The sequence below is a fragment of the Cupressus sempervirens genome, chromosome 11 (genome assembly GCF_028749045.1).
Source record: "Cupressus sempervirens isolate cs-2001-9-10 chromosome 11, ASM2874904v1, whole genome shotgun sequence".
In the NCBI taxonomy this organism is placed as follows: Eukaryota; Viridiplantae; Streptophyta; class Pinopsida; order Cupressales; family Cupressaceae; genus Cupressus; species Cupressus sempervirens.
This window is the reverse complement of record NC_143128.1, coordinates 313,643,995-313,666,473: the sequence shown is the minus strand read 5'-3', so window position 1 is coordinate 313,666,473 and position 22,479 is coordinate 313,643,995. Positions and strand designations below refer to the sequence as shown.

The 22,479-nt window shown below is 35.8% G+C and overlaps 1 protein-coding gene across 1 annotated transcript in view; it reads left to right on the top strand.

Moving 5' to 3' along the window:
- LOC149529378 (ATP-dependent Clp protease proteolytic subunit 5, chloroplastic-like) overlaps nt 1-22,479 on the top strand; it is a 100,194-nt gene that overhangs the window by 54,962 nt on the left and 22,753 nt on the right. Inside the window, exons 5-6 of the mRNA XM_089811272.1 lie at nt 10,503-10,548; nt 10,740-10,812. Coding sequence (XP_089667398.1) covers nt 10,503-10,548; nt 10,740-10,812 — 119 coding nt within the window. The remainder of the gene's footprint in view (nt 1-10,502; nt 10,549-10,739; nt 10,813-22,479) is intronic.

The following is a 22,479-nucleotide window of genomic DNA, read 5'->3' as shown; positions in this document are numbered from 1 at the left end:
TTCTATATGCTAATGACCAATATACCAATCTATTAGTGCATTGTAATACTTGAAAGTTTTTGGTCCTCATGGGGATGATCAGAATAATGCGTCCTGTTCAAATTCAGTGATATGTTTTGTGTTCTTAACTGGCTGGATGGCGAGGTGGTAATTACATGGAAAAATGAAGCTCGACAGGCATTAGCTTCCCAAGTTTATAGATATGCTTGAATTTTCATTATAAAGACAATTGTATACTGCTTGTAAAACAATTTCTTTGCATCAGTTAAAAAAGTATGCTCATTAAAAATACTTCATAAAATGTTAAAATGTTAATAAAGTCTTAAGCAGGTTCTTATGATTCAGGGCTGAAAATCTTACAAAGAAATGATTTTCAATGTTAAATGGTTCTATTTATTTTTAGTTCTTTTTTTTGGCTTCTAGGAAAACTGGGATAATAACAGAGGCCTTTCTAGATTTGAACTTTGTGTGGAAAGGTTTGTTGTAGCTTTGCAACTCTAGTGACAACATAAATGAAGCATTTTGATTCTTATGTTTTTTGTGTTATTTTCACCTACTTTCCATCGATTGAATAGGTAAATGTTCTGTATTATTGTGGAAAGGCATTGTTCATCTTTGGGAGCACTTAGTGTGCAACATGTGCAAAAAGATGCTGTTATTATCTTGATAGCTTGGTTTGAGTGCATTTGTATAGCTCATTTCGTAGTGTGTGTTCACATTTCAGTTTCTATTGTTGTTAACTTGTTACAGCAGCATAGTTATTATTGATTTCTTTCATCCTATAAATATGAGAACACACTCCTGGTTTTCTGATGAATCCTCTTTATGTTCATACAAGTTTGTGAAATCAAAGTGGGATTTTACATGTTTACAGCTAGCCTTTCTGTGAGCCATTTTCATTTAATTTTCCCTTTTTTACCTTTGATATTTCTGGTTAAAATACCAGAGACCCCCAAATTTTATTAGACAAGGGAGCTGCCCCTCTCAATCATAGAGGAAGACTACTATTATATAGTGATTCTCTCCAACTGTTGGTAAAATTATGACTGTCCTTTGAGCTAACAAGGTCATTCTTGTTGATACAACTGAAGTGACAAATCAACAAATTTGTGTACTTGACCTTAACAACAATAGCTTCTTGTTCGTGAACAAGCATTTCATTTGGTTGAGTTTTGATCTTCACACAGACATGCCTACCCATTCATCTTCAAAAGATACACTTGTGTGTTACATTATGAAAACTTTAGCATTTGCTTTGCCTCCTCTACACAATGCATCCTCTTGGATTGTCATTAGTTTGGCCAATATAGCCTCTTGATGTCTTTCATATCTCTTTTGACACTCATTGCGCACAAAGCCATTGGGGGTCCCAATGTTCACCTTGCGTGTTGCTTCATGAATCAATCGTTCCTTTAATTATGGGCCCTTAGCATAGTCAGGGTTTTCTCTGCTAGCAACATTTTTACCCAAAGTGAAATACTTTAATCGTTTCTACCCAGGGTGTTCTGCCATTGATGCGTAGAATGGTACCGTAGACTAAAGAATGTAGTGGTCAATGGTGCCTTTTATAAATATATCTATGACGTGAGTTCATACCAGAACTGCACACTGCAGCTGAGTGATTAATTCAAGCTTCCAAGAAGAAAGCTTGTTGTAACTACTTTGATGTTAACATAGCCATGTAGAGGCTAGACAACTGATCGAAAATGTTCTTAGACAACTAGTTCTCCCCATTGCCAAATAGTTCTCCCCTTATTATTGAAAATTTATGCAACAGCAGGTCTCTTTGCTTAAATGAATTTCTCAAATTTACATGAGAACTATTTATGGATCTCACCACTTTTAATTTGTGAAGGCATCTTGCTGAACAATGTAGAATATCATAGAGGGTCTTGTCTCTGGAACCAAAATCTTTATCATTTCCTTTTGTCTATTGTAGCTTCCCACTTCATGACTAACTCATTGCACTAGTTTCGTCATGTGCTGATCTACAGCCACAAATCTCACCTAAAGCACAGGAAGTGCTTGACACAATTTTTAGAAATGCACTAAGTTATCGATTCCGGTTTAGGGATGGATTCAGGTTTGAGTTCAGGTTTGTGGGTTCGGGCAAAAGAAAAATTCCCATTTGGGTTTGTGGGTGGATTCGTGAGTGTGTAAATATGTATATGCATTATATATACAAAAAAATAAGAGAAACGTGCATAGTTGCAAAACTTAGTCATTTCATAGTATGAATCTATGTCACAGAGTTCACCGAATTTCATGAATGAAATTCAAATTGGGACGAACATCAAACATTTCCATTAATTTCATTCAAATTTGACTAATGTTCGTACAGAAATAAGGACAAGCTTTGAAAAAATTTAGAACATTTTGAAGTTTGCTCCTTAGTCATTACTGCCCTCATACAAATTGCAGAAGTGAAAAGACAGAATTCTGAATTACATTTCTAATTAAATTAAAGGCAATACTTTGAAGTTATTCTTAGCAAATCAAAAGGAGAAGAAGAAGAATAAATCTAGTCTATATTCAGTCATAGAATTTGCAGAAACTTTACATTGTATCAGGGCTTTGGTAGTCAAACCTAGGCTCTGCAAAATTCAGTAATAAGACTTTATATATAGCTAGCAACTATCTCCTATCTTCAATGACATACACAATCAGACCCGAGGACAAGTTTGATGGGAAAGAACACTTTGAAGCCTGAAAATTCAAAATCATGACGATTCTTAAATAAAATGATGTAAAACAATTTGTTGAATCAGCAACCAGACAACCTACAGCCGAACCTCATATATCCTTTTGGATTAAAGGAAATAGGAAAGCTATTTAGATCATACTAAATGGAGTAAAAAATGATATCCTACCTATGTTGAGTAAACATCAAACAACATTTGATATGATGAAAGCACTACTAAATGCCCATGAGGTTAACAATGCAACCAAGGTTCTAGCACTGAAAAAGCAACTAAATCACATACAAATAAAGAAGGGAGAATCGATGAATTCTTACTTTCTAAGAGTTGCTAGCCTAAGAGATGAACTTGCACGTATAGAAACCATCATTAGTGATACGAAACTAACACTAATGGCTATAGACAGATTACCAGATTCATGAGAGACTTTTGCTCAAGGAGTAAGTGCTAGAGATAAACTTCTTGACTTCAATAGACTTAAGAACGATTGTCTTCAAGAAGAATCCAGAAAACTAAAAAAAGAGGGAAATTGAAAATAAAAGATGAAGAACTTCATGTTATTGATACAAACTCCTATAAGGGCAAGAAGAAGCATTTCAAGAAGAAAAAGGGAAATCAAAAGAATGGAAAATCCAAGAAAGATTTATCTAAAATAAAGTGTTTCAAATGTGAAAAGTTTGGTCACTACAAATCTGATTGTCCTGAGAATTCTAAACAACAAGCAAATTGTACAAGTGTTACTAGAGAAGAAGATAGTTATGATCTTGAGAATCGTGTATAATATTCGTCACTATCAAATGAAATCTCAAATAAAGCATGGGTAGTTGATAGTGGATCTTCTAGACATATAACAGGATACAAAGAAGCACTAGACTCTATTTCAGAAAAGGTCAATGACGAAGTTACTATTGGTGATAATTCAGCACATCTCGTCGAAGGAATTGGAAATTGCACTTTGAAAAATAAATTTGGAAATTCTCTTCTTTTCAAAGGTGTACTCTACGTACCAAGAATTAAAAGAAATCTAATCTCAATTACAACACTTGAAGATGATGGTCAAAATGTTGCATTTGTGGATGACAAAGTAATAACTTGGGCAAAGAAGTCCTCAATCAAGAAAGCAAAGTTGATTGGACAAAGAAAAGGATATTTGTATGAATTGAATTCAGAATCTAGTCAACCTATTCAAGCCTTAATTCATGAAGTTGAAGACATAAATGAAATTTTGCATAGAAGATTGGGGCATCTAAACTTCAAAACTTTATCAACTATGGAGAAGATGCTTACTGGTTTGCCTGATCTCAATAAATATCACTCAAGCATATGCAAAGGGTGCGCACTGAGTAAGAACACCAGAAGTCCATTTCATTATAGCACTAGAAAAACAAAAAATGTTTTAGAATTAATTCATTTAGATCTATGTGGACCTATGTCTTATCCTTCTCTTGGAGGATTCTAGTATTATATTTTGTTCATAGATGACTTCTCTAGGAAAATATGGATTTATTTATGAAAGTGCATAGAATCAAAAGAAATCCTAAAGAGATTTAAAGAATTCAAAACATTAATTGAAAACTTATCAGGACATAAAATTAAAACTCTTAGAACTGATAATAGAGGGGAATACACTTCAGATTTGTTTAAAAAGTTTTGTAAAGAAACAAGAATTAAGAGGGATTACACCGTTCCTTATAATCCAAAACAAAATAGGGTAGTAGAAAGAAAGAATAGAACAATTATAGAAGCTGCTAGAGCTATGATATTTGATCAAAATCTAGAATATTATCTTTGGGCAGAAGCCTCTTGTATTGTTGTTTATATTCAAAACAGAAGCCCTCACTCTTACCTTAGAGATAAAACTTCAGAAGAAGTCTTTACTAAAGTTAAACCCGATATAAGTCATCTTAGGATTTTTGGGTGCCCCATATATATCCATATTCCAAAAGAAAAGATAACCAAGTTAGAACCCTTTGGGAGGAAAGGTATTTTTGTAGGGTATGGTGAAACATCTACGGCATATAGGATTTTCATACTTGGACAGAAAACTATTGAACTTAGTAGGGATGTAATTTTTGAAGATGATCTAACATTCAAAAGAGCCCTAAATTCTGAAGAACCTTCTTCTTTACCCAGTTCTGAAAGAAATACTGAGTTTGAGTCTTAGAGGGAGACCATAGAAGAAATTAAAGAGGAAATTCAAAATTCAAAGAAAAGACCACTTTGGGCCATTAGAACAGTAGAGGAAGCACAAGACTTTGTTGCACTTTTTAGAATAGTCAGAGAAAGCAAAAGACCTAAAAGGTTTTCTAGTTATACAACAAATATGAATGACTTGTCTAAAATAGAACCAACCAATCCTTAGATGCTATTAAACATTCAGCTTAGAATGAAGCTATGACAGAAGAATATCAATCTATTATGAAAAATGATGTTTGGGAAATTGTTCCAAGACCTAAAGGAAAATTTGTTGTTTCTTCCAAGTGGATATTTAAGATAAAGCATGTTGCTGACGCTAGCATTGAGAAGTATAAAGCTAGATTTGTAGCCAGAGTATTTTCTCAGAAAGAAGGGATTGATTATGAAGAAACCTTTGCTCCTGTTGCCAGATATGCCTTTGTAAGAGCAGTCCTAGCGATTGTAGCATTGAAAGGATGGAAAGTATCAGATGGATGTAAAAACAACATTCTTAAATGGAAAGATTATAGAAGTATATCTGGAGCAACTTGAAGGATTTGAAACTCATGATCCTAACACCTTTGTTTGTAGGCTCAAGAAAGCTCTTTATGGGCTTAAGCAGGCTCCAAGGGCCTAGTATGAAAGAATTGATAAGCATCTCACCGGCTTAGGATTCTCCAAGAATGAAGCCGATCCAAATTTATATTATAAAAGAGATAAAGATGATATGGTAATTCTGATACTATATGTTGATGATTTACTAATAATAGGAAATGATCATCTTATAGATCAATGCAAGAAAGAGCTAACTAGAGAATTTGAGATGAAAGACTTGGGACTCCATTACTTCCTAGGATTGGAAGTATGGTAGAATTCTGACAGTATCATACTTAATCAAGGGAAGTATACATCAGACATTTTGAAGAGATTTGGAATGTGGAATTGCAAGTCTACGTCTTCTCCAATGGAAACTAATCTACATAAACCTAAAGAAGCAGCAGCAAAATCATAGACAGATGATTGGGTCCCTTATGTACTTAGTAAATACGAGACCTGATATTTGCTATGCTGTTAATGCCTTAAGCTAGTTTATGTGTGAGCCAAAGGAGATTCACCTAGTTGCAGTTAAACACAGTATGAGATACTTACAAGGCACTCTTAATTTTGGACTCAAATATGAGAAGGTTGGCTTAGATTTACATGGATTTACTGACTCAGATTGGGGTTGAAGTCTTAAAGACAAGATAAATACTTTAGGATGTTGTTTCCGTTTAGTCAACAATGATATCTTGGATATGCAGAAAGCTGTTTTCAGTAGCTCAAAGCTCCACAGAAGCCGAATACATTGCAGCAGCAATGGCCTCTCGAGAAGCAGTTTGGCTAAGGAAGTTACTTGTGGGATTATTTGAGCAAGCGATGCATCCTATGATTATTCATTGTGATAATTAAGGTTCCATCAAGCTTTCAGTGAATTTAGTTTTTCATGACAGGTCCAATCCTTACCATTATGTAAGAGATATGATAGACAGGAATTCTGTAAAATTAGAATACATTTGCACTGTAGATCAGACAACAAACATACTCACCAAACTTCTATCTAGAATGAAGATAGACCACTTCAGGAGAAGGCTTGGTATGGCTGAATTGTAATCTATTTGTATTCTTTAAATTATTAATAAAATAATTTTATTTGTTAGGCTATTGATTGTTATGGGCTCCACTGTTTGTGTTCATTATTTAAGAGGTGATGATCTCTGAGATAATGAACACTTGTATAAAAAACATTATGAGAGATGACGATCTCTTAGATAATGTGCTAAACAGAGTTCTACTAAAAGATCTAGAGGAGTTCAAGATCATATTTCAATGTTGACATTGCTATGTCAATAAGTCACAATTTGGATAAAGGAAGAATTGTATTATTCTCCAAGTTTATCTTGTATTCTGGTAGATCTTAAACTCAGGATCATGTTGTGATATAGGAATAACAATATCTATGAGTCACAACTTGGATAAATGAAGAAGATAAACTACTCTTCAGATTTATCTTGAACATTGTATTCTTTGCAATACTATTATCACTAGTTGCAGTGATTTGTCAAACTACAGGTTTAGTAATATGACATTATATTATGTGTTTTATGATACCACATGCTAAGGAGATTTAGATAGATATAAAATATCAATTTTTTGCTTGTTCATCTTTATTGATGTTGCTAGATATGATATCTCTTAGTATGATTATCAAGTTAAGAGAGAGTGTTAATTCTGTACCTTGTTAAGCATACTGATCTGAGAACAGATCCATCCAATTTGAGTTGGCATGATAAATATAGGACTAAGTTGTTTGCATTGCTTCTTTTATAAGATCGGCGTCTATCCTTATGTTTTGGTTTTCAAGACTAATCTAAACTTAATTGGTTATGTTTGTGATTAAATTTAGTCATTCTGAGAAAGTTGCCGACTTCTAGAGGTTAGGCAAATAACTTTCAAAGAGACATGTCCTTTCTAAAGACATTTCCCTTGACTCCTATACTTATAGAGGGTTAGGATGAAGTCTAAGAGCACACAAGAAAAAAGACAAGTCTGCTCCTTAGTCATTACTTCCCTCATACGAATTGCAGAAGTGAAAAGACAGAATTCTGAATTACATTTCTAATTAAATTAAAGGCAATACTTTGAAGTTATTCTCAGCAAATCAAAAGGAGAAGAAGAAGAATAAATCTAGTCTATATTCAGTGATAGAATTTGCAGAAACTTTACACCTAGATTATTTATTATTATTGTTATGATTAATTATTATTGTGTGTTAATGTTGAGTAGATTTGACCCCAAGACCTCCCCAATGAGAGGCTCACAATTTACCATTGTGTTGTAAGCTCTTGCTTAAAATATTTTGCTAATTTATCCTCTCTATCTAAGACGAATTTAATGTCTAATTTTTTCCCAAATTTTTCTTCTTGCTGAACTTATCCGAATTTTATGATTGTCAAACTCCAATTCGAATTCGAACCTGGTGACTTAGGTATGAATATATGTTGCTTGATCATTGATCAATGTCAAATGTCAAAGATATACATTAAATACCTGCTCATTAATCTATGTTCATGATTGTAAAGAAAATAATATATTGAATTACTAAATTGCAAAATGAAATTCAAAACATAGCGTAGATCATCAAATAATAAAGTTTGAAACATAATGATAAACGACAAGCGTTTAATAGTTTATCAATGATCATAGTATCAAATGTCCTTCAAGGATAAAATGGGTCATCAAACAATGAGGGAACAATGGCTTCATCCCTGGCTGCAACTATATCTAGATCCTCATCATTGTAACAAACAATCTCTACAACCTTCTCTTAAAACTTGTAAAATGTGCACCACAAAATGAGAGAGCAAATGACAGATTAGATGAGTGAAATGTTTTGTATTAGGCTCCTTTTAGAGTTACATTAAATTTTTTATTAACAAATACATATTTAAGTTGTTTTATTTCATTTTTTGGACCATATTGCTGCAGTTCCTCTTGGGTTTGCCCAGATTAGTGCCAGCAAGGACCCGGACAGACCCACAGTCCGAAATCCGGAGCCTGCCCGGACCCACTGCAAACTTTGACGCGAATCTGGACCTGTGCAAACGTGGACCCAAATCCGGGCTGCAGGGTGCAAACCGGGCTTCATAGGAAATGCACTAAGCTATTCAGCTAAAGCAAATAACAAACATTTAAGAGTAATAGAAAAGCTTACTTAGAAGCAAGGTTGCACAGGGAAGGGGGTACTTGAGGTACTTAGGGGTATGGATGCAGGTACGGTTGTTTTTCATAATTAGGGACAGGGGTACTTGGGTATCTCGAACTTTAGTTTTAATTGTACTTTTATATTTATATAAAATCTGAAATTATGAGTCATGACAAAGGTTTTTCAAAACAAGATCAATGATAAAGTTTGCAAATGTAATGTATTGTTTTCAGTTTCATATTTGCTATATGTTTGTAATTATAATAAATGGTAAATATTTAGATGCATAACAGAGAAGGCAGACCTTAAATATGAATAAGAAGATCATAAATCACATGACAATGACAAATTGGAAATGATAAACTTTTGACTTGAACAATGATAAAGTTTATTGTTAATCAATATTGTCTCAATGTTTCAAATTGATTAGGTATCGAATTAAGCTTGATGAACAACAAGCTGATACACAAACAAAAAACTGAAAAAATAATAATCAGAAATCTTAATCAAGGTCCTTAGATATGATGCTCTTCAACATGTACTCAGTACTTGGGTACGTGGGTACGAGTACCAGGGGTGTGGGTACGAGTACCCATGCTACCTTGCTTAGAAGTAAACATGGCCACAAATATGAAGATTGATATTTATTCATATTAATCTTCTGGTCATTTACAGCCTCAAAGCATGTATTTGATTATTACAATTATGCGTTTATAATGCTTTATTGGAGGTCTTGTTGACTTGTGGTAATTGATTGCATCATTAATCTTGGTTTACTTTGTGTACGTAGCTCTTTTTCTGGCCAGTTTCCCTGTTCCGAAATATGCCATTGTTCCCCTACTATTTTAAGGGGGTAAAGTTTCTGATGTGCAATCACTTACATCTGGACTTACAATTTCAGTTAACTGCGTGCGTAAATTTGAACTGCTTGATAGCACAGTTAGAGCACAGTTACCTAAGGATTTACAAGCGTAAGATATTTTGGTGCCAACAGGAAGTCTATATTCTAGAGTTGAGTGCCACCTACTGAATAAAAGCATAATTTATGAAACTTCTTGAATGCCTTAGGTGATAACTGATGCACTACTTCACTCAAAGTAAATTTACTAATTAGAGATAGCCAGAAATAAAGCCAACATGCCTGCTAAGGTTTGTGTTGGATTTCAAAGAACGTAGAAGAAATATTTTCCTGTAGCTCATTGTGATGGCCTCTGTTGTGGAGAATATATATTTATGCATGATGTCATTACTCAGACGTTCTTGTAGTCCTGTTTTGATCCTTAAACATTTGTAAATGTTCGTGAAGACCAATTTGAGTTACAAAGAAGATAAATGGTTCATCTTTATAATTTTTTCTGATGTTTCAACTATCTTGAGATTTGGTAGGGGCCAAGGTGCCCTGTTTGTAACGAGATCAAGTTCTCAATTCACCTCTTTCCAGTGTCCTTACCACTGATGGTTTGTTAAATTTTCTCCCTTGGGCATTCTCACGCTTAGATGTAAGGTATTATTTCTTGTATTTCTGGAAAGATTACTTTCTTTCATCCAACTGCAAATGTTGTGGATACTAGCATCATCTGTGTACAGTTGTCTATAAGAAGATATCTTAGTGATGTGAGGTCTATGTGTTCAAGTGATTTTGGCACGGAATTATAAGCTTTATCATTTGTTTGCATTTACTTGAGAAGGTAATGGTTAAATCATATGAATCATTTGATTCATGGTTTTTGAGGTGAAGTCTTGGAAACTGTGATGATATTTATTGTGCGAAATAGTGTCTGACCATAAGCAGTCTGTGAGGGCTGCCTGATGTGTGTTAATGTTTTTTAAACTTGAGCACCTAGATAGATAGGTGGACTAATTTTGAGCTGTTACATTTTCCACAGGATATCATAATGTATATCAACTCTCCAGGAGGGTCAGTTACTGCTGGTATGCACAGATCAGTTAATTGATTGAATTGGATCATTCTTAGTATGTCAGAAACTGGGCATCACATGAAGTGCTGAGTTTTAGGTCTTGCTTTTTATTTGTATTAATCTTTTTCTTCCTTTTTATTTGTATTACTCTTTTTCTTACTTATTCTATGGTGTTCTGCCTTTGTTTTTTGTAATATATGTCAGGTATGGCCATATTTGATACCATGAGGCATGTTCGCCCAGATGTAGCTACAGTTTGTGTTGGGCTTGCAGCAAGGTAGGATCTATTAAAAATTAGGATTTGATATCAAAGAATTTCAAATTGTTTATCAATGATTTGTACTGAGCATCATTCCAGTTCGCTTGGGTTTAGTTACAGGCATTTAGAACAAAATTTTATCCCTTGATTATTCTTTATAGTTAGTTTTATTTACCATTTTTTCTTTTCAAAGAACTGCTATGTATTGATTTCACCAGTCAAATTGCTATTATAGATCATCCATTGTGTGTTTCTCTAATTTATTTTGAATCCTGTGAACAACTCAAATATGATCCACATTTATATATCTTGATTTAAGAAGGCTAGTTTTAAAAAAAAAATCAGTTGCTTTTTTTGAATAAACTATTTGAGGACATGACAAAAACCGGGGTGGTATTGATAGGCCTTTCTTCTTTGATAATTGGTAATGGAGATACATTTGGGTGGTCTCTAGCTCTTAGATGCTGAACAATTGAGCTTTATAGTTTAAATCAGTGTTATTGTTCCTACTGTTGGCTAGGTTTGGGTTAAAGGGTTTGCTTCAGGGGTTCAGTCAAGTTTTTTGGTTTGTTGATGCAAAAACATAAAAAAATAAGAAATATTTGCATATTTGTCACATTAATTGAGTTCAGAATAGTAAAGCATAAGATAATAATATAATAACAAAATCACCATAAAACTAAAAAATATTGTAATGTCAGTCAGTCTAACTGAATGTCATTATATTAAAATAAAAAATAATAATGTTATTAAGTTTCAACAATAAACCGTCACCAATCGAACATTGTCATATGGGTACTATTAAATAATATTAAAATCACCATCCATATTAGATGATGTGGCTATTGATATATTAGAGCCATCAACATTGGTACTGGCATTGACAGTCATGCTCACTAGGTGGCTTGCCTTCAATGTCAAGTCTGTTATTGGTTTGGACACCGAATTTTGTCTTTTGGGTTTGGGTTTCGTGAAGGTACTTCCAACCATATAGGTCCTTTGTAATGTCTCCTTTTAGGATATCTTGGGATATTGGAACACTTCCAACATCTCAAACTTACTCTATCAAATTCTTGCAATTGGACTAAGCAACGAAGATTATGTAAAATATAAACTGCTATTTAAGATTCAATCAACAATATGTATGTTCAATAGTTGTATAGGTATAGGTATCAATATGACTAATAAGATAAGATAAGATAATAATATTAATGTCCAACAAGAGACCAACTAGGGTCTAAGGGATTGGAGGATACAACAATACAAGAAAGAACGAAACAGTTGGTACACCAAACGGTGTCCGGGAAAGTGCAAAACAAGAAACCAACAAAAGGGAACAAAAGACGAGAAGGACTAGGGATCCTTGCTTGGTGAAAAAAAGTCAAGCACTGAAGGATAAGGCTCAATACAAATAGGGGTCTGAGCCCATCTCAGAGAAGCATTGGAAGTAGGGTGTCGTTGTCTGAGAAAACTGTAACAAGGTCTACTTGATCTAGTATGTCCAGAGATGGGTCTAGTGAGTTGTAACTTCATACCTCGAGAGCTGATCAGAGGCCTGACTTTGAGGAAACATGAGTTATAAAGTATGGTCATGTAGCTGGGAGATCTCCCGGAGATAAAGAGCAACACACCGTTGGTGGGAGTAGCTGAAGAAGGCCGAAAGGGATCTGCAGTCTTTGAATATGCAATAGAACCTGCCTCTAATCTTACAATAGATAGGGCAATTGAAAATGAAATGGGTCTCTGTCTCAGCCTCGGATAAAGTATGAAGGCGGCAAATCCGATCCTCACGTAACAGGTGGTGATTAGTCTGGCACCGAAGACGGTGGGAATTGACTCTGAACGACCCCAAGGAGATGTAGAGGGTGTGACTCCAATGTCAGGTCAAGTACCAAGGACACAATAATCCTGTCCTGTATATCTAGGAAGTGCTCCGAATAGAAGGCCATCCGCGGGTGCAAACCCCTAGGAGGATTAGTCCAGGTCATGGTGATGTACTGTTTGTATATGCCAAGTTTGACATGCTTATTCAACTCCTACTATGAGTGGAGATGGGCAGGAGCATCTAGGGAGAATTGATAAGGTGGAAGACGATCAATGTCAATCCCAATCGAACTCAATAAGGTAGTGGCTTGGGTATATCAACAGCGAGCCCTGGATCCCTTGGCAGAATTGGCAATATCAAATGAGGTGCAGTAAGCAAGGTAGGAGTATCTATGACGATCGTCAACAGAGTCAACAAAGCCTTTGAGGTGGCGGATGAACTAGATTAGATCAAAGATGGCATTAAGCCAAAACGGATGAGCCTTGAATTTGGCTAGAATAATACTGTGTGGAGTGTAATGATGACAACGGATGATCCGATGAAGGAGAAGAGTCTGAACCCACTTGATACAGGCCCAATCAAAATCTAGAATAGAAGGTCCCCAAATCACTGAGTTGTATAAAACTGTCGGTCTAATCAAGGAGTCCAAGAGAGATAAATTGGTCTTGGTGTCCTAAAAGTGATGTTGGAAACACTCTCAAGAAGGGTGAGGGAGCCCATACCCTTAGCAACTCGGGGTAGATGAGTAGGTCTCATGCTGAAGTAGGGACCAGAGAACTTGACCTCGAGATAAGTGTATGAGGAGACAACCTCAATTGGTTGGCCTTGGAAGCTAAAGCAAAGATGTGAGGTCTTTAGGCCAATGAAGACATAACTCGAGTCTTGCTCAGGTTCACCACAAGCTGGTACAGACTGCAAAAAGAAACCAATCTATCAATAAACCTATGGAGCCCCTCCAAAGAAGAGGCAAGCAAAGCCACATCATCAGCAAATAGGAGAATGGAGATCAAAATCTGGTGCAATTAACAACCATCATCGGGGAGCGAAGTCTCATGGAGAAAGGTCTCCAACTCATCAATATAGATACCGAACAAGATGGGGGAGAGGGGGCAGCCCTGCTTCACAGCGATGGTACTCTGAATTTGTTTCGAAAAACCCTCTGGAGTACTAAATCTATCAACCACGTTCTCATCAAGTCTCATAATTGCTATCAAAAGAATATCTGAAGTACCAATTTTTGGGAGTCAAAATTGCATTTCCGTTTTGAGTACCATTGTAAAACTTGAGCCCCTATATGCACATTTAATACATGTGTACCCGGCTATCCTTTTGAGGCCTATGAGGTGTTTTATGTTTCTAACACCTTTCTTTCAGCATATCCATGCATCCCCTGATGATAAATTGTCATTCCAAGTCATTCTGTGAAGTTCCATTTTGAGCAATGTTCAGATCTGCATTTTTGCCTCAGTGTCAAATAGTGACAGGAAGCCTAGTTTGCAATTGAATATCTTGCACCCAGTTATGTTTCATGACTCGCCTCTTTAGGAGTGTTTATTATGCATATTAGAGAACCTATGTTTCAGATTTCGAGTCGTTTCGATATGTTTTGAATAGGTTTTGAAACCCTCAAAGTTTGTTGTTTACTGTTGTCATGCTGATGTAAATTGTGCAAAATTCTGGGAGGCCTTGTTTGACCTATTATAACTTTGACCCAGTTGACCGAAATGAGAAAATTCTATTTACATTGCATTCTAGACGTCAGACACTCGCTATCTTTTAGATTTGAGCCTATGATGAATCCGTTTGACTAGTTTTCAAATGCGATTCTAAATGCAATTTGTAAAATGTTATTGGTGTCTTAAAAGTGCATATTGATCAGTAGCCCTATTTGGGATGTCATAACTCTGAATCCGTGATTTTCTGAACCAAATGGTTTGTACCATTGTGTTCTACTTTGAGAATTTTTAAGTGTGCTAGTTTTCAAGTCTTGACCAATCTGTTTGCACACTTTCCAAGGTCCTTCCCATTTGTGAAAATCACTGTTCTACCAGTGTTCCCAATTCTGCAAATCCAAGTACCCTACTTTGATTGCTTGTCAAATGCGCCCAGTTATTCGTCATGAGCCCTAATCACAGATATATTCTCTCCTCGTGATAGTGAACTAATGCCCCAATTTTCATACCATCAACTTTCAGTTTGACCTGTTTTTAAAGCTAAAACCAAACACATTTTATGGTTTTCTGACATGTTTGTTTGTAGGCAATTCAGAGAAGGCAACTTTGACGGTCAATATCTTTTGACCAAAATGTCATCACGAGGCGAAATCTGATAGGGTACAAGAATGTAAACCTGAGAATAGACATGTCAGATTTCAAGGTCCGGTTGTTGGTTTCAGTCAGTTTTTAAAGTTGGCTCATAGGCCTTCTTGTTAGAGAATCATAGTTTGCAAAAACCAAGGTCAAATGAGTTTTAAATGATCAATTAATGGTCGGTCTTGATCCAGATCAAATCCAATCAGTGCAGGGAGTCAATTCAGTGGATTTCAGGAATCAGGTGTTTCAATTAGAATTTTTTTTTAGCTGGACCTGTTTTGGGGCCCGAGTAATCCCATTAGATTGCTGCGATATGGATTGGAAATGGAGGATGTTTGAGTAATAATATGATATTCCTAATTATTACATCATCTCAGTAAGAATGCAAAACTTTGCGGATCAAGGTGAATTGTATGGAATTTTAATTTGTAATGATCATTCAAGGAGGAATTTGAACATATCAAAAGGAGATATATCTTTTAGCCGACATGAGCTTACATTTGCAAACAAATATGTGAGGTTTGTGATGAATGAATTGGATCTTTTTCAAGAAGACTGTACAAGAGGTGTGCAAGAATAGTAGGAGAGGTTATAGATGCATTGATTGCTCTTATTCATAATCTTGTTGTCATGATCCAACAACTGATGCAATACATGCTTGGACTTGGTTATCTCAACTGGTGATTAAAGTAGCTCAGTCGGTTGATGATAAGGCATTAGAGGATATTGATAGCATTCTTAGATGTTAAATGGTTTGTAAAGTGGGTGATGAGATGAAGCAAGTAAAACATGGGAGCAGTTTGGATCATTTTAAGAAGATAGAAGATCTACAAGTTGATCTTAAGGGAAAAAATGATCAACTGTAGAAAATTGTATGCATGAAAGGATAGAAAGGATGATTGGAAAGATAGTATTTTGAGTTATTTTTGTTGTGGACGAAAGGTCATATAAAGAATCCTAATTGGTATTCGTCCGGGGTTGTAGAAAAAAGCAATGAGGCAGGGCAGTTCATAAAACCGGTTAAATTTGAGTTTTTCTTAAAGTGTCACCTCCACACCGGTCATGTCACTTACCATAGAGAATTAGCAAGTGAAGATGAACTTGGGAGCCATATGCAAGAAGGTGGCTAAAGGCTAGAGCAACATTCCACTTAGTGCGAGTAGAGATGGGGAATAAGAGTTTGCAATGCCAATTGCCAAGTTGTGGACGTTTTATCAAAGACTTTCTGTAGGCAAAACATAATAGAAGACACCACCATGTTTGATTGTAGGAGTCGATGCCTTTTGCAAGGCCAAAGCAAACCAATTTCAAGAGGCTTTGTAAAATGATGAGAGGAACAAAAGTTGAATGTATGTCACTATTCTTTTTCAAACTTATGCTCAAGTTAGAGGAGCCTGCTTTAGCAAATTGTACATCATCCTTGTGTAAGCAAGTGATCAACGGTAATGTTAATGTATAAGGAGGGGCCGGGTGAGTTTCAATCGTCGAGAAGCTGCACTTTTTGAAGAATGGAAGACACCGTTCTACATAAGAGATTAGGTTTTGATGATTCATTTTCCCTCGTAACTTTTGATGTGAGAGAAGTATAAGACATGTTGTGAAGTTTTCTGCTAGGCTTGATATGCTGATTGATGGGAGGTGGATCTTCTTTTGTGCTGGTGTACCAAATGAATCATCAGGTGAGATGTGATGAAGTGAAGTGGTGTTTAAAGATGGGTTTGCGGGTAGATCACTATCATCAATGAAAAATCACAAGTGAGACATCCACGCATTTGCGAAGAGATGTTGGTATTAGTTGATGGTACCTAGCCACAACCTAATTCAGTTTCTTTTCCAGCTTATGTGAATCTTATAAAGTCTTGGGTATGACTCGTGAATGGACCAGAGCCTTCTAAGTTTGCAAAGATCATCCACATTCATGTTGAACCCGTTGTTCTGATCAAATTGATTGCTCACAAGGGGATTGTGATGTGTATCCAACATTGTATTGATGGCACCACCTTAATCCATAAGGTTTTCCAAAGCTCACATTGCAAGACTACTCAGCGTGGTTGTTTTAAGCAAGAAAATGCACCTCCTGTTGTGTTTAATGCAAGAATAAGTGAAAATTTGCTTTGTCTCACATTCATGTTGTGTAGTATTTTTGAATTTTTAAATGTTCAAACACAATGTAACTAAGTGTCTGAAAAGACAATGCTTTTGGAGCGCAAGCTTGCTCATAGGAGGGCCCACCCGGATGGCCAAGACAACTAGCAACAATGACATCAACCTAATTTTGACCAAAACCATAGGCAACCAAGATAAAGGTGCTGATGTCATCTGAGCACCACGTGGCGATCCATCGTGCATTTGTGGCACAAATTGCGCAATGGTGCAAAAATGGTGAAGTTAGCCACGTCGCGCGGTCATGATATAAAATGTTAGGTCCGAAAAAATTCTCCAACTGCACGAAAGGCTTATTTCGCATGGTTGTGAGCTTTAACCTGAGGTTAAGGAAACAAGGTGCGATGGTGCGAAGTGCAGTTAGTCGCCCAGTTGTTAGGGTTAAGCTGTGGTCATGAGTTAAGCCTCCGATGATTCGAAATTGCGACAAGTAGCAACGACCTGCTGGTAGTGTAGTGGTGAGGTGGCGGATTTGGCAAATGGGAGATTGACACATGGTGCCCAGTTGGTGGTCAACCAAGTTTGACCTGGATCCAGAAATAGAGGCAAAATTTGAAATTCAAAAAAATGATTTTTTATTTTTTTTCTTTCAAATTTCACGTGCATCCTTGAGTATGAAAAATTTAAATAATTTTAAAAATATTATATAGTTCAAACTATATACTTTTAAAATTTTTTCATTTAAATGCTTTATTGTTGGGCCTGGAAACTTCAAATGCATGTCAGAGGGGCATTTTTTATCAGAAATGCAGACTGAATGTACCGTTGGAATCGGAAGAAGACGAACTTTCCAGATATGTAGTCATAAAATGCACAAGTATTCACCAGTAAGAGATATAAGCAATTTTGTAATTTTGGGGGTGTTCTCAGCAAAATAGGCAATTTTCATGATTGAGCCTCAAATTCGGTTAGAGAGCAGACATAGGAGTTTGTTGGCTCCAGATTTTGGGGAAAATGCTTTTAAGAGTTTCTTTTTGCCTCTAAAAGTCATTTGGCAGGTGTTTTTGCCCTTGTTTTAATATCAGATCTGGCATCTTAATCAGCTGCATGTTTCCATCATTTTGAAGATATTTTCAAGCATTCTTCAACAGCAAGGATAAGATTTGATTTTCAGTTATAGAAAGAGGGTAGAGAGGTTTTTTCATCAACAAATGGAAGAGTTTCAAGTGGACAAATGACAACATCTGATTTGATCCGAGAATTCTTCCTGTCTTCCTATTCTCTTCTCTTCTCTTTCTTTAGGGTTGGTTCCAGTTTATTGGAAAGTTTTTCCATTGCTGTGATTCCACCTGTAACAACCACTTTTCCTGGGTCATAACTAACAACTAACACATCAAAGAAACACAGTTATTACTTCCTTTTCATAGGATGGTAGTTATATAAAGTTACATTCATGTGTATGAGATTAATGATTACAATTAGTTAAACGGAAATTTTATAACTAACAATTGAAAACACCATCAATGAATTTACCATGGAAATTAAATCTACATACCATGGAATTCGAAATCGAAATCAGTCTAGGGATGCTTTTGCAAACACCCAAGTTAGTCCACAAATACCACTTAGGATTGAATGACGATTACCATTCAATACCACTATATCAAAATCAAATGACGATTGCCATCAAATACCACTATGTCAATTAGGGCATCGATTACCATTGGATCATTTAGGGCACCACATACCACTGTATCAATTAGGGCATCTATTATCATTGGATCAATTAGGGCATCACATACCACTGTGTCAATTAGGGCATCAGATACCACTGTATCATTTGGGGCGTTAGATACCTCTGTATCATTTAGGGCATTAGATACCATTGTATCATTTGGGGTGTCAAATACCTTTGTTTGATTCCTTTTCTTCCTATTGCTAACTGTGGCAATAACATAAGATTAGAAGATATGCTCATAGTCATTATTCTTATAAATGAAAGACTGAAATAACAATCCTATAAATATATTCCATATTCAGTTGGAAGGTCAACCGATCTAAATGGTTACCAATTACATTGACGAGAAAGGTTGCTTTCATAAAAAAAAATAACCAAATTCAACGATATGAATTAATCCATCATATCTTCTACTTGTATAAATATCATAAAAGTAAAAATACCTATTACTAATAAATGTTTGAATGCTCAATTTATCTTTATCTGATGCACGTTCTGACATTTCGTGGAGAGGGGAAACATTGTTAGGGGCTTAACCTTCCAACCTCAAATCATAATTTATCCCCACACAATCTCTAACGAGAAAGACCCTCCCTACCCGGAAATAGACATTGACCAACTTAATCGGCTACTGAGCATCCTGGTACTTGTTTCCACCACTTGACTAGACAACAAGATCTAAACAATGGATTATCATGAGCTGTCTCAAATATTTATATGTGATTATTTGTTTATGATTTATGTTCACTTTATCATGCATGAGTATTTTCATTCTCACCCTTCATCTTGACCATGCTGGTCCTTGCGGATGAATTTCTGGGTGATTCCATAAAGGAATTTGATTATTTGTTATAAGGTACTGATATATCTCATTAATGCTTAAATCTTCTCTACGGCATTACAGATGAAAGGTTATAATCGTTTCTGATATTAAACATTTGAAGAGGGATCATGAAGATCATACACAACAAATAGATTATATGCAAATACCACAAGGATACGTAACTCACGGTATCAATACCAATCTAAATGCATATGAATGTTGCATGTAAAATAACCACCAACATAAGCGAAAAGCATTTAGGACAGCCATTCATGTCCACAAATGATTGTATAGATAGTAATTCAGCACATGATCGATGGCAATAAATATGGAGAAGCGACAGATATTGAGGCCTGATAAAATCATGAACAAACAAGTAAATGGTTATACCATGGAAGCCATAAAAGAAGTCGTCAGGGGTTGAACCAGTATCGTGGATCAAGCTCGGCTAAGAGATAGGTGCTTGGGCAGTCGTCCAAACCTGGTACGAAATGTATATGCATCAATACTCTCCAATCGTGAGAGAGGATTAAAACTCTGTTCAAAGAGAAATACCAAATCACTATCACAGGACTCGATCGGGTTTCACGCATAACAAATGCGAGGATCTTTTTTTTAATGATTTGCAATAGCTAGCAGGTTTAGGTATATCTCCCTTCATGACAATAGGAGTCTCAATGTATATATGCAAATCCATGCTTGGTTAGAAGAAAGAAAAGGTGGCAGTGAAGGAGTTACAATACCAACAAGAAGTCATCGTCCCCATATATTGAAATGGCCATCTCAAAAATATAAAGCCCGATGGAGAAAAAAATAAAATAAGAAAGGTGGCCACGCATGAAATAATAATAGACCATCGCCAAGGTGAAAGAAGTAATAATGTCTTAGTATATAGCATCATGGTATCTATAGACACCTATATATGTATGTACGCATATACATGTACATGTGTAAACCCCAACTATATATTTTTTACAGATACACCAAATATCAAGTATGTGTATATGTCCTTATATATATAAAGTTGGTTTACGTATGTACATGTATAAATATGTAGGTATCATGATGTTGACATGATAACATGATTATACATTAGAAGGCTCCAATCAACAACACAATTACAAAGGTACATACTCGCTCAATTTCCGATTCATGCTTAGAAATCTCTTTTACTATTAAATGATATGTAATTTAACAAGTTAGCTCATGGTCGTCCAATGTACACTCTTGCCTGCCTAGTCGTTATGCTTAGCCCTGGTAGTTCAGGGCTTGTACCTATTTGTTCAGTGATGGTGGTGCCCCTCCATACCCAATTCCTTTCTAGCAATGCTTCCCCCCTTCGACGTGCTCCTGCAAGGGAATTCTCCATGATTATATTATATTCCTCAATATAATAACAATTTACTATAGCAAATTATTATTCATAAGCCACCATAATGGCAAACCATCATCCCACTTCCCACGATGAATAACCAATTTTCTAAGATTTCAAGATAACAATATAATAGCATCATAACAATCAACTAGCATGTCGTCTTCATATGAAGTTATAATGATTAACCATCTTACCATTTCGTAGGATTATAACAAATTTAATTGTCAACTGACTTCATGTGAACCTCAACGACTATATCAACATTTTAAATTAGGTTGAAAATTGGGATGTAACACCACCAAGTTGTTGATGGTTGGCTACTTCTAGTTTATTGAGCTGTTTCCCAACTATTGAGCAGAGCTCTAGTTGTGATCCCACCATTCATGCCCAACATTTCTATTGTAATGAACAATAGTTAATGAAGTTTTACAGATAGTTCTAGTTTATTCAACAGTTTCAGAAGTTATTTCATGCATCCGTTATGTATTCGTTTCAAGGAAATAAATAAAATGTGTAGTAGAAAGTTTAGCTTCAGTCTGAATCTTGTCTCCTATTCGTGTTGCTTGTAATCTTTTCCGTTTTGTGAACAAAGAGCACAAAACTCAATTGCAATCTGTTTTAGGTTGTATGTGTTGATATATTTTGCTTGTGATTCACGGAGTCATGTAAATGCTTAGTTTATCATCATAGGGTTGCAGATTTCATGAAGGGATAGATCGAGTATGAGATTAAAAAATGATGCAGATGTTTGATTCGCAAGGTGAATGGATAGATTTGGAAGTCCCAATACATGATATGTATCAAAGATTTTCAAGGATGTGTGTTTGTGATTTGTGGAATTGCCTTATCGATAAGGCGTTGATCAGCTATAAGATCTATGTGTTTTGTTGTTCATGTTTTGGTGATGCTGAAATCAATATTATAATCAAAATTCTTTTCCCTTCTTGTTGAAGAGCTAAAAAGAGTTTACCTCACTTAACTTATCAAGTTCATAGGTCATGTTACTAGCTATTTCATGTTTATGTTGTTTGCACAAGCATAGAAGATTCAGAGCTTTTTATCTGCTTTGTAAGATTTAGTTGTATGCTTTGATATTGGTACCATATGAAGAATCTGAGGATCACCCGCCTAGGTCTCGCAGAGCATGAGTGAGGAGTATAGCCTTATAGCTGGCCTTGATGTCTGAATGTGTATGTTGTAGATGGTAATTAGCTACCCCTAAATGTATTTTGTTCTCATCATTGGGTTTTTGAAACATGACATTTTAAAACACCAACACCAATGTCCCTGAGTCTTTGGAAGAGGGCCCCCCGACGAACAGAGTCAAAAGCCTTACAAAAGGCTACGAAACAAGAGTAGACTTTCGTAGTATGGTGTCGTGCCTCCTCAATGATAGTCTGCAAAGTTAGAATGTGGTCCATAGTCTGAGAGTCAGAACGGAATGACACGACTCTGTCTCTTGTCAAGCTGTCTAGAGAGAATAATCTTCAGGACAGTAGCGTAAAGCTT